We start from the raw sequence: 12,929 nt of genomic DNA on the forward strand, positions 1-12,929 counted from the left end.
ACAGAAATCAATTAATCTATTCTGATTTGAAGAGAAGAATTTTTCATACTACATACCTTTGTGCACATTTATGAAGGACAATCTTAAAAAAAAATAGAGACATAAATTTGCTAAATGGATTTTTATATTCTTGATCTTTGTGGTTTGTTGGGATAATGAAATCTGCAAGAATATCTATTCAAAATTCCTTTGTAGAATATTCCTTTGTCAGTACTAAACAGTTCATCTCTAGCTTGTGAACAGAGGATGGGAAAAGTTAAACCTAGTGATGCTTCTGCACCAAATTATTTTCCTCTATACGACACTGTGTTGAAGTGGGGATTTGTATTCTGAGGAAGTATTCTGTGTTACCCTTAGCACAAACTCAACTTAGGAGTTTTGCAAACTAATAAAATTTATAGAATGGGAAGAAGACATAAAATGTGAATTATCTTTCGAAAATAAATTATAATTTATATTTTCAAATAATACATAATGAGAAAAACTATTAATTCCATTTAAAAAATTTGCACTGAAGTTTGCTTTTAGTCAATAGAAGACATAATGGAAGGCAAAATTTATTGATTTGTGTAGAAGGGGAAAAAAGTTGAGGAAACCATATTCTCCAGGGATTGTAGATATTTTCATTATCTAAGAGCTTTTTAAAAGTATTTAAAATATACTGGATTCTCATAGTAAAAGTGCATATTTTGTAGGTCTCTAGAGTAAATGGCAGCAACTGTTTTGGCAACAGGGAAAAGTGATGGCAGTAACAGAAGTGTTTCCTCTTCTTTGGAACTGATATGTGACTCATCATAGCAGCACAGCTGCTGGCCTTATTCCAAGAAAAGATAGGGGCTGAAGCCACAAACATTACTTCTTCATCAAGTAGACATTTGCCAAGGGAAGTTAGCTGATCAAAAGACAGCTCAGAAGATTACTGATTGAATCTCTGAAAACTGGGTTGGCTTTTCAGCATGCCATTCTACTTACTGTACCTAAAGCATCACTTGTAGTAGAGAAAGAGTGCCTAAATCACCCATATTTCTGTCCTGCCAAAAGAATATAAAATCTGGAGAGCAAACATTGCAGTTGACAGGATTGAAAAGAGGTAGTTCTGATGACAGAATAACAAAATCAAGAATCAGAGTAGATGCCTTGACTGTAGAAGTATCTGCAAATGTTACAAGCCCTTTCTCTTCTTGGTCATGAATCACATGAAATACACGTATCCCCTTTCAGCTGAGTAAGCTGTTCAAGAATTAAAAAGTTTCATGCCTGTCCTCCAACTCTGACATGTGTTAATCTGTGTGATAAAATTAGTTGCTTTTTTCCACCATTCATTTTCTATTTGAAATAACTCTTTCACAATGGTACACAGATGTGTTTTTGTGACTCTCTACAGTATCAAACAATGGGTGCAAGATACTTGATACCATTCTCTAAGAGCAGTGGCTAGAATCAAGACTCACTAACCAGTTTTAGAAAGGTATTTTGGTGTATAGAGTGCACTTCTCCCCTTTAGCTGAGTCACAGAGTCATAGAATGATTAGGGTTGAAAGGGACCTTAAAGATCATCTAGTTCCAAGCCCCCTTTCATGGACAGGGGCACATTCCAGTAGACCAGGTTGCTCAGAGCTCCATCCAGCCTGGCCTTGAACTCTTCCATGGATGGGGCATCCACAGCTTCTCTGGGCAACCTTGGGATTATTTTGTTTTAGCTGCTGTTTACTTATTTTGCTCATGCCAAACTGCAGCCATCCTCTTGAGCAGAAGCATCTGCTGGTATTAAGACATACTTGCTCCAATTTGTTATGCCTTTCTTGTTTGCTGTTGGCACCATTGCATACCCATTCTGCCAACATTAATTTATAGAACTTTAAGCGGAGCACAGTCAGCATCTTTAATTCCAAAATATGACAGGTTATGTTTAAATACTCTTTTTGTCCCAAAATACACATTCTAAAAATGTATTGATACATTGGAGGAAATTTGGGATGACAGTGTGAAAGTGTGGGGAAAGAGAAATAAAAACAGTTATCAAGAATATTATATGAAGTGGTAATGAGGACTACACTAATGAAATCTGAGTAGGCAAGATCTCAGAATATATCTCACAAAATCTCAAGGGAAGATATAGAGACTCTGACAATGCATTCCTTTGAAATGACACTAGAAAAGAGATTGGAAATTGTACAATAGAGAATAAGCCTCAGGCTAACTAGACACTTTTAACAGAGTAAGGCATTAAATGTGAATTTTCCAAATTCACAGGACTGTGCCTTGTAATTTCTAATTTTTGGAACAGTAGAGGTATATTATTGCAATGATTTTATCTTCACTGTCCTTGTCTAATGAAAAAAACAAATAAGAGTACATCCAGTCCAAGATTTGTATTTCTTTCCTTAAGGACAATATGATATTCCTAAGAACACCAGAAGTCTCAAATTCTTTCTATCCCTCTCAACATGGTAGAAAGAAGATTGATAAGGATGATCAAAGATATGGAAAGGTGTCTGTTTGAAAATAATCAAATGAAGAGTCTAAAACTTGAGAAAGTTAACTGAGGAGTGTGTGACTGAAGGCTACAAATGGAAAAGGTGAATGATTATTCATGTTTTTTTCTGATACAAAACTGTATGGACATCAAAACAAATAAATACATGCACTTAAGCTAAAATTTCCTACCAAAGGATATTTGGATTCTCAAACTAGACCTGTGTTAAAACTGAATGAAATCATGCAAGAAAAGAAATCCCTGGAGAGCTGTGGAACACACAGAAAATCCTTCATCCTCTGAAAGTCTCTAGGACACAGATAATTTCAAGCTGGGAAAACGTTGTAGGAAAATAAAGTGACATGCTAGCCCTGCTCTGAGCTTTGTCCTAGTCATCTGCAATCAACCACTAAAAGAGAAGGGATTCTGTGGTAATTGGACTTACCTCAGTCTAGCCACTATTTTGTTTTGAATGATCTGCTTAGTTTTGATGTTGTCAGGTTCTTACCTATGATTTGTATTGTTATTACAACTTTATCACTCATGTTTTCTATCTGAAGAGTAACTTCATATGCTCCTGAGTGATGAAGCTCTGCCTTTCTGATGAAGAGGATTGTGTCCGTGTTGCTGTTCCGAATTCCCACATCTTTGGAGTCTAGGGTTTGACCATCTTTCAGCCAAGTGATTTTGGGCCTTGGTTTACCCTGAAGAGAAAAAAAAGTTGGGTTTTTTTGGGGGGGGGTGTAATAAATTTACATTTTTTTGTTAGTGATCTATGAATCTAGAAAGCCTAATGTAATATGCAGAGTTGAGATAGTAAACTCTCTAAATACTTTACAATTTCTGTTTTCTTGCAGGCGAATATTTGCTCTCATCTGTGTGGTTTAGTGGCACCATGCTAGGAGGATGCCATTTAGTTAGAGTCTGAAATTATATTGAAAATAAATCCAGAAACAATATACTTGTGCTCATCTAGTACTCTTTCCCAGGCATCAATGAAGCCAGCGGGTGACGTGGCTTGTTCTGATTGGTATTAAGCAGCACTTGTATAGATCTGAGTTTATTAGCTTTGCCCCCTTTCTCCTCCCTTTCTTAAAACATTTAATTCTCTGTCCCCAAGCATTTTTAAGATATTTTGAAAAATTATTATCATCTTGAAATCTCGGTATGTGAAACTTACTGTACAATTCTTTCTGCATTGCAGAGTTTTTTTGGTGATTGTCAACCTAAGCAGTCAGTGTTGCTACACCCATGGAAGATGGCACTGTGGAATCAGTGACATATCATTAGCTTACATCACTGTCACTCAGCTGTTTCCAGGAAAAATGGTAGATAATATTTAGTTCTTCTTAGTTGTTGGAGTGCCACTTCCACAGTACAGCTCCAAACCAAGAATCCCAAGAAAACAGGAAATGACCATATCATATTTATTAAGTGTATTAATAATCAATCTAACAAAAAATAAATTAGTGGAGTTTTTTAAGTTTCTGCCAGATGACCATGGTGAAACAGTGCAGCACATGCCTGGAGCAGTTCAAATGGGTGGGGAGGGAAAGTGAGACCTTCCAAGACAGCAGTGAGCTCTGCTTAGGCTGCCCTGGATCTGAAGTCTAAGGCACTGAAGTTAGGACACTGCCTTCAGTAAAGAGCAGAGAAAGCAGCTCCAGAAGGTTCCTCAATCCACTGGGTGTCTGGAACATACTCTGAAATACTGTATCTCTTTCTTTAGCCTACAAAGGGAGATTAAGATGCCTAGATTGGTGCCTAAAGGCACCAATAATGAATCTTTGTGCATTGCTATACCTTTATTTCAAGTTTCTCTGGTATTTGTTCAGAAAGTCTGTGCTGTATAATTTCTTTTTCAGTGGTACTGAAAAACCCACTCCATCTTTTATAAGATTCAGGCCAATATCTGTTCAAAATTAGAGTTAAAGAACTTCTAAAACTCCTAGAAATTGGTATTTGTTCATAGATGTTCTTTTCTCTGGTATCTAACTCATCAGATATATTGTAATTTACATCAGGGCTGATAATAAACCTTGAATGAGCAATGCTTTTGGATCTTCCATTTCACCTATCTGGTAAATAATTTTCTTACAGCTTTCTGCCAAGGAACACAGAAGCACCTCAGGCCTGTAGCTCTGAAATAATAGATACAAAATAATTTTGTCCAATTTCAGTGGACTTTTACCCTGGTCTCATTTCATAGAACCCTTACAAAAACCTATTACAGCTATTAAAACCTACTGGAGGAAGAAATGGCTTCTCTTCTTCACCTAGAAGATCTAGTGGAAATTCTTGAACAAGTAAAAGGGTTTGAATTGTTCTGTGTTTTATTTTCCATATCTGTGTCTTATTATTGGTGAACTTGACAAGAATTGTCTCTATATGTGTATATTTTAAAATTATATGATGATTCTGCTTGAAAAATTTGTCTAGGGAAATGCTTTCAAAATAAAAATAGTCTCCTTAAAATGGTATATTTATAAGGGCATTTTATTTAATTTTCTAATTTGTCAAGACAAATACTTGGCAGGTTTTCAAGCTGATTACAAGATTGTTACTGCTGGTGTTCTAGTGTGGTTGATCAGATATATTCAGTCACACCTCCTTTTTTGATATGCTATGAGTGCCAGTGAAAGATTGCAAGCGTTCAAAGTGTTGGTTTTCATATACTCTTATATTTATAGACTGTGAAAAGCACAAACAGATAGAAAGCATGTTCCTAATACATATGTCAGAGGATTGGATTTCTGCAATGTGTAATAGATAATCTGAGAGAGAACAGTGAGTGACAGAGTGGCTAAATAGCACACCAGAGAAACTTTAGGGAGTTCACAGCCAGGGAAGAATGAATCTAAACGCACTTAGATGTTGATTCCCACATATATGATGGGTAAGAGGGCTGCTCAGTAATACTGTGAATTTTATCCACTAGTAGCACATAATATCCCTTCAATCATGGGCTCGTGTAGCTAATTTTGAAGGAAGAGTGTGTTGATTCCCTTCCTTTCAGCAGAATGTCCCACCTGCTTACTGCACTCAACAGAAAAATGCTCAGTAACAATGTTGCCCTTTCTCTTCTCTATGTTTTGATCTAAAGATTTGAATAAATTTGCAAGTAGCATTAAGCCCAGGATACCTTGACACAGAATTTCACGGTAGTGACCACAGAGGTCGCTGGTACGGTTGTGCAGAAACTGTAAATAGTAGAAGACACTGACTTCGAATTTCATTAGATAATAGATAATTGTATCTACTTGAAGTCTTTTTCTGCAATAGAAATGGTCAGTAACTTAATTTTTTTTAAAATGTAAAGGGTAAGGGGTTTTTTAATTTGCTTTTTTTAAAAAAGATCATCAGTTTTACATGTTCTAAATAGCTATAGCCACAATTCTTAGTACTGCGAAAGCTGCAATTCAACACTATGACAAAGTGAAAACTCTCAAAAATTACCTCTTGAATTAAAGTCCTCTAGCTTATTTTTTCAGAGTAAAATCTGGTGTTGGTGGGTAGATCTTAACATTTTTTGTTAGCCTTATCTTTTAGGAGGCTAGAGTTTATACCAGCACATGATTTTTCAGTCAGCTACTCAAATAACTTTTGAATCAGCTTGGTTCAATTCGGCCAATTTGACAGAGGACTAGAAATCTCTTAGCTTAGTACACTTCTGTGAAAAACTGGCAGGGTGAAATACCAAAACACCAGTTAGTGTTCCCAGTTAGGAAAATTCAGGGAAGGTGTGATCTTAATATCCATTTTGTTTGGCAACAGCTGAATGATCAGACAGGATTAAGGAACCTGTGGATTAGTTGCTACATGTACTTTCTCTGGTCAGGGAGCTGAGGACATATCAGTTAGGACTACCTAGGGAAGTGGGGCAAAGAACTGGCAAATCTCTGGGAATATTACAGTGAGGGTACTCTAAGCAGAGGAGGTGGCTTAGTGTGCTGGGAAGGTGGTGATATGGGGGTGTCGTTTTTTTAGCTCCAGACAGCAACTAAGCACCTCGCTTGCTGGCAGAGTCTTGTGGGAAGCAGAAAAGGCCTTGACACTGTATGCACTGCTCTCAGCAATAACTAAAACACCCCTTAATTATCAATGCTGTTTCCAGCACAAATTCAAAACGCAGCCCCATACTAGCTACTATGAAGAAAATTAACTCTACCTGGGACAAAACCAGCACAAGGAGATATAAAACACAAATGCTAAACTTTATCAGTTCCTCTGCTTATGGGACAGCTTGACAAATTTATGCATTTTTTCTTCAAGGTGGACATCAAAGCAGCAAACATATGTTTGTTTAATTTAGGGATTTTTTTAAGGATTACATTACTCAGAAGTAGCAGATATACAAATATTGAATTTTGCATTTGACTAGACCCCAGTAAGAGAGCCATTTTAGCAATTTTGGAGATAAATGTGAAAAAAAAAAAAGCTTATGATTACACTCAAATAATGCAAGTATGCAATTCAAGACAGTTACTTCATGTATGAATTTGCAATTGTGTACTGATTAGATATATCTTTGTGAAAAAGTAACTTTTCCTGTAACCCAGTAACCACAGGGCAAAAAGACATATACATTCAAGTTAACATTGATTTTTTTCTAAGAGATTATTTTCGTGTTGGTACTGCTCAAAAAATAAATATAGGTGATGTGTACATATATGTCTCCCTTGCTGAAAAAATGTTTTGTGTATCTCCAGTGTCTTTTATATAAGAATTTCAAAGCTCTTCAACTAAAATATTATATTTTCATAAATGTCAGCCCTGGACAGTAGAGAAATTTTAGTGTCTTGAAATTTTAAATGAGGACTTGATAAAATGATATATTACTGAGGGTATCTCTGTCAGAGCAAGAATCTGTAACATACAATTTCATTTGCTATGTTTCACTGAGAAAACCTTTTCTTTACACACACCAATTCTTCGACTGTATTAATTATTAGAATCTTACATCTGAAAAAATGCATGTGGTGTTTTTTGAATAGTCACGTAGTTGCCAAGACAGGGTAATTGGTTAGGTCAGTCTTTGTGTGCATTTCAGCAATTTTGTGCATGTCATAGTGACATGTGTGGTTACATACATGCATCCTGGATGATCCTCATCATGCTGTATTTTTTACACCTTCAGCTCATGTAAAATAATGCCCAAGCTGTTCTTTGTATACACACAGACTACATAGGGCCAACTGTGATCTTCTGTTTATGTGCAAACTCCAATTTTTGTAGTAAACCTTTCAGAAATTAACATACACACTTTTGGCAAAGAAGTTACCTAGTAGTATCATGTACCTTGGTCCCAGAAGAGTAGTTGAATTCATATATTTTTGTATACTTCTCTGTGAGATGCATCCTGTGGTCAATAAGCAAGAATGGGCTTGCACTTACTTACTCCACTTACTTTTTCTTCTTCCCCAAAAGGAGGGATTAAGGAAGAAACTCTGACTGTAAAAAAATTATGACTGAAAAAAGAGTGATTCCCTACCCTCCCCAAATGTTTGAGAGAGTTTCCTGAATCATCAGCTGTACTTATGTAATACTGCTTAAGCAGTGAAGCAATGGGAACTTGTGTAAGGGAAACTACTTTTGGTAAGTAATGATAAATAACCATGACAAAATAGAAGCTGATACATACCTGAAAAGGGATCACAATATTGATTGTCTCACCCACTTTCTTCACCAGAGTCTGTCTGAGATGCCGTGGCAGCCAGAATTTGGGACGCTCTGAAGTTAAGCATTAATACATTAAATACAAAGCTCTTGATAATTTGCAACATTACTTATAGCACAAATAATGCAAAACACTGGAGAGACTTGGATAACTGTATGCATAAGAAAATTGTGGGAACACTGTTCATACTTTTAGGGAGCAGCTCCTTCTCAAAGTAGTTTAAAATGTATTTGTCTGGATAAAAATTTAGTATCAAGTCTCAGTTGTATATTTACAATTGAACATGTTTCAGTGGCAGCTGGATTTGTGAAACTGCATCGCATCTGAAATACCAAATTTGGGTGACTTCTGTTGGATATGAGCCTTCTATATGGACTTTGTTTCTTTGGAGAACTTTTTCAGTTCAGTAGAAAGGATGGGACAAAGGGTATATTGGAGTAAAAGAGTGGTTATAAATTATGATTTATCTATTGCTATATTGATACTGCAGCTCCTTGTAAATTGCCTTTTGGAGATATGTAAAGCAGAGCAACTGATGGATTTCCTTTATCTTTCTACAGTCGTTCAGTTACAGTTCTTACTTTAAGGTAGTGGAGTCTCATTGTAGCTTACTTTTTTCACTAAGAAAAGAAGTACTTTACCGTATTTTTTTTCATCTAGTCTCTGTTTCCTCTACCTCACTGGAAAGCTTTCTACGTTCTCCATGTTGATACTTATTCATTTCCCTGTCATTTACAGAAAGAATTTCTTAAGATAGAACTGGAGTGTCTGTCTTCATGACCATTTGGTATTGAGATGCATTACAACTTCATTTCATTTACACTGGCTCATTTTACTGTTAGTGAAACTCTGACAGACACTTTGTGTGAGCCAAGCTTGAGGAATCCACTATTAGCAACTCTTGATGTCTTTTGGACTCCAGTCAAATGAATTATAATCTACTGCTGTTGGGTGATACACAGGGTGTTAATTAATAATTTAGGACAATGAAGTAAATAGATCTCTTGCATTTTGCAAGTAATTTTGCAGTAATATAGCAGCTTTTCAAGCAGAGAGCTAAATATTAAAAAGTATGTTTCTTCAACGGTGACAGTGCCATTGCAAGAGGCAAAATGTGAGCATTTTGAAAGTAAGAAGAAGGATTTTATTTTGAAAGCTGTGTTTAGAAAGATAAGACCTGTGCCTTATAGTGATGTTCTCAGAGTCAGAAGATGTTTGGCACCCAGTCAAAGTGAAAGAACTGTTTGGGTGTTATTCTTAGATGAAGGCAGAATTTTAACCAGAGGAAATAAATGAATAAGATTTATTCAGTATATATACTCACGCAGGATCTCTTGAACAGTAACGGGCTCTTTTATTATTGCTGCTCCACTCTCACCAGCCAAGTTTATGGCCTTTATACGGAAATAAAGTTTGTCCCCCGTGACCAGGTCTTTAATCAGCGCAGATGTGCGCTCAGTTAGGCCAGGAAGTGCGGGAATCCATTCTGTAGCTGCAATTAGAGTATTTGCATGTTGTAACAATACTGATGCCTTGTTTGCAATTGAAAATAAATTTGTGTTAGGGTAAAATGAATTTAAATTGCAACACCACATTTCAAAGGGAATAAAATAAGTTGGAAAAAGAATTCTGGATCGAGTAGATGTGTATACACATGGAGTTAAGGAATTTCTACATTTTGTTATTCAAAATAGTTGAGGATGAGGGAATCATCTTTTGGTAGTTCCTTTGGCATTCTGTTTTATGAGCGTAGAGCTGTGGGACTTCTTGAAATTTATTTTCATTACAAAGGAGGAGGGAGAATTTTGGAAGTAGTTTTAGCAAGAAAGTGCAGCCTTAATTTAATTTTTTTCTTGGAATAAATATATCTCCTGTGGCTGTCCAAATGGATTGATGAAAGCCACATATGCTGAAAACAATAATAGAACACATAACTGTTGGAATTTATTATTTACTTCTCAACTGACACTGTAGAACAGAATTCTTAGTGCTTCCTTAGTTACTCTAATGCACAGAAATATGACTGAAAAATCATTCTTCTATGACAATGACATAGAGATTCTGGTAATTCCATAATGATATCTCATTAAAGACTATAAATTATTTCTGGATAATTTATACTCTGTAAACCCCCTAGCCTAGATTATATGGCAATGAAACCTGGTGTCAGGGAAAATTTCATTATTAAAGTGATTATAAATTTGTTGTTTGACTTTTATGACATAAATATGTTGTAGCGTCATGGTACATTGAGTATTGTACATATGGTGCTGTTACACTCTATTATCAGCACAAGTATTAAGTGAGGCAAGGTAACAGTTACTTTAAAGTTTGACTGATGTTATCACAGTCATGTTATTGTATTGGTTTTAAGGAATATGCAATTCATGAATGATACAAAATGCAATAGTGACATGGAACAACAAGATATTTTTGTATTACTTACCTGTTTTAAAGTTTATGATGATTGTGAAGATGACATTATGGTTGATGTGATTTTCAAGGTTTTACAGTCACACCGTAATAAGTATGGTGATGGTTGTCAAGGATGTTAGACATAGATTTGAGTTTCAATTTAATCATACTGGATTAAATGGTTAGGTTACTGGTATATTGCAGTGAAATTATTGCAATTGCAGTATTTTTAAAATGTTCAGTTGCTGCTGCCTTGTACCTGTCTTACTTACATCCATCTTTGCAGTATTCCACAATATAACCATCTAATCCTCCAGCTCCAATCCGCTCAGGAGGTCTCCACTTCAAGGCAACAGTGCTGTCAGAAACATCTTCCACTGTAAAGTGGGTTGGTTCACTTGGAGGAGCTGTAAGGAAATATGTAGAAGTAGATTCTGAGAAATAGCAATATAACTATGAGAACTGAAGGGCTATACATAGAGTGATTAACAGCTGATCTATAAACCACTGTCTGTTTTAATAAAATAAATCTAGCTGAAGCTCAGTTGTAAAGTGTAACGCCCAATACTTCACTTAATAGAAGCACAGCATGGGATTCCTATAATAGGAAGGGGAACAAGAGGTTAAGATAGTAGTTCCTATTCACAGATGCTCCCTTATGAGAAAAGCCACTGAAAAAAGACTTGTAGAAGGGAGTCAAATTGTCATCAGAAGTCTGCAGAAAAGTTTAGAAATAAGATTACATACAATTTGTATTCTGTACTTACACCCTGACTGTAATTGGACAAAATTCACATAGTCAGAGGGCCAAATTCATCAGTGCTAAATTTGACTTTACTCATTTTCCTTAACAGTGGAGAAAATGACAAAAAGTTACAATTACATTTTTACAGAAACATTAGTTCTGATTTGTGCATTTGCAGCAGATACACACTTGAGAAAAATATTTTGGGGCTGAAGAATTTTAATTTGATTTAGATATAGCTTTTTCATATCTCTTCAGAATGGGTGTATTGTGGTTCTTTATAAAGCCATAGTTCAGAAAGACCACTAGCTAAACTCAGTCGTCTTCAGCATGACTATTGTCTACTAATTGAAAAAACAATCAAGCCCTAACTTGAAAAGCCCTAACTTGAAAATCCAAAATACACACAATTGCTACTGTGAAATAATTGATTCCAAAAAGCAAACAGAAAGATAATTTTTTCAAAATAACATTTAGATTTCAGACCACAAAACTTAGTATACATGACATAAGAGCAATCATGTTAAAGAAAGGTATATTTGGCATAAACTGAATTTCTTTTGAATATAGATTTTACAAATAATAGATTTTACAAAGTAAGTTATATGAAGGTTTATAGATTGTGAAACTGTTTGAAATTGATCTTAGTTCCCAAAGTTATCGTAAAAAAAAAAAAAAGAAAACCCACCAAAAAACCAATCTCCAAAAATGCCACCCAGTTTCATTTTTGTAACTGTGTCAAAAATTTTCATATTCACATGGTAGCAAGGACAGCACACAGGAGGCAAATGCAGTTGGGAGCATACACAACCACACAGTACACGATCAAAACCCCAAACCTCTTCTCTGAAGCAGTAAGTGTGAACTTTATCCTTAAGCAAGTAAAACTCTGCCTATCCCATGAAAACTTTGGACCTTTTTTTCCAGTAGCTCCACTTGATGGTTCTTGTTTGACCTCTTTTGTTGCAGACCAGCCGTTGTGTGTCTGAAATCCAGAATTATGAGACCCTTCTTGCTGTTCAGCCTTTCCTTCTGACTCCTTCACTGCATCATCCGCTTTTACATTATCTCCTTCAGCAGGCTGTCCCCCTTCACTGATATTTGTAGATTTAGCAACTCTAGTCATTTTAATCTCCTGCTATTTGTGTTTTTGTGGGTCTTCTCCCTAAAGGTCTTAGCAAGTGGGTTTCCTGAGGACTCCTTTAGTTTGCTCCTTGCTCAGAGACTGCAGGAGACACCGCACTGCTGTGTTGGGAAGAATTATTTATAGAAAATCATTCCTCAAATATTTTCTTAATCAGCTATCCTTTTAGCTGTGGAGAGGGCTGGGATTAAGGGAGTACGGGGTGGGATACTGTGATATTTGCACCCATAAGGGAACGAGAGAAGCTGAGAGGGACAGGGAAATTTCTGTCAATTAGTTCTCCTCCTTTCCAGATCCAGCTTGACCGTCACACTTCTAATTTTAACAACTAAAAATTCATCAGCAATTTCATGAAACTGGAACCTCTGTGCTCTTCAGTAAGAGGAATGAGAGACAGAGAAGAGGAAGATTACAAAGGAAAAGGTTGATTAAATATAGAATATTGAGGTGGTTGATAGCCTCTTTCCTAACA

The 12,929-nt window shown here is 36.0% G+C and overlaps 1 protein-coding gene across 1 annotated transcript in view; it reads right to left on the reverse strand.

Annotated features, from left to right (window-relative positions):
• The window catches only part of MYBPC3 (myosin binding protein C, cardiac), a 63,505-nt gene that overhangs the window by 8,787 nt on the left and 41,789 nt on the right, over positions 1-12,929 (reverse strand). The window contains exons 26-29 of the mRNA XM_017812759.1: positions 10,841-10,975; positions 9,478-9,645; positions 8,118-8,206; positions 2,985-3,180 (exon numbers count right to left, since the gene is read on the reverse strand). Coding sequence (XP_017668248.1) covers positions 2,985-3,180; positions 8,118-8,206; positions 9,478-9,645; positions 10,841-10,975 — 588 coding nt within the window. The remainder of the gene's footprint in view (positions 1-2,984; positions 3,181-8,117; positions 8,207-9,477; positions 9,646-10,840; positions 10,976-12,929) is intronic.

Source organism: Lepidothrix coronata, unplaced genomic scaffold (assembly GCF_001604755.1).
Source record: "Lepidothrix coronata isolate B3197 unplaced genomic scaffold, Lepidothrix_coronata-1.0 Scaffold1, whole genome shotgun sequence".
NCBI classification, from domain to species: Eukaryota; Metazoa; Chordata; class Aves; order Passeriformes; family Pipridae; genus Lepidothrix; species Lepidothrix coronata.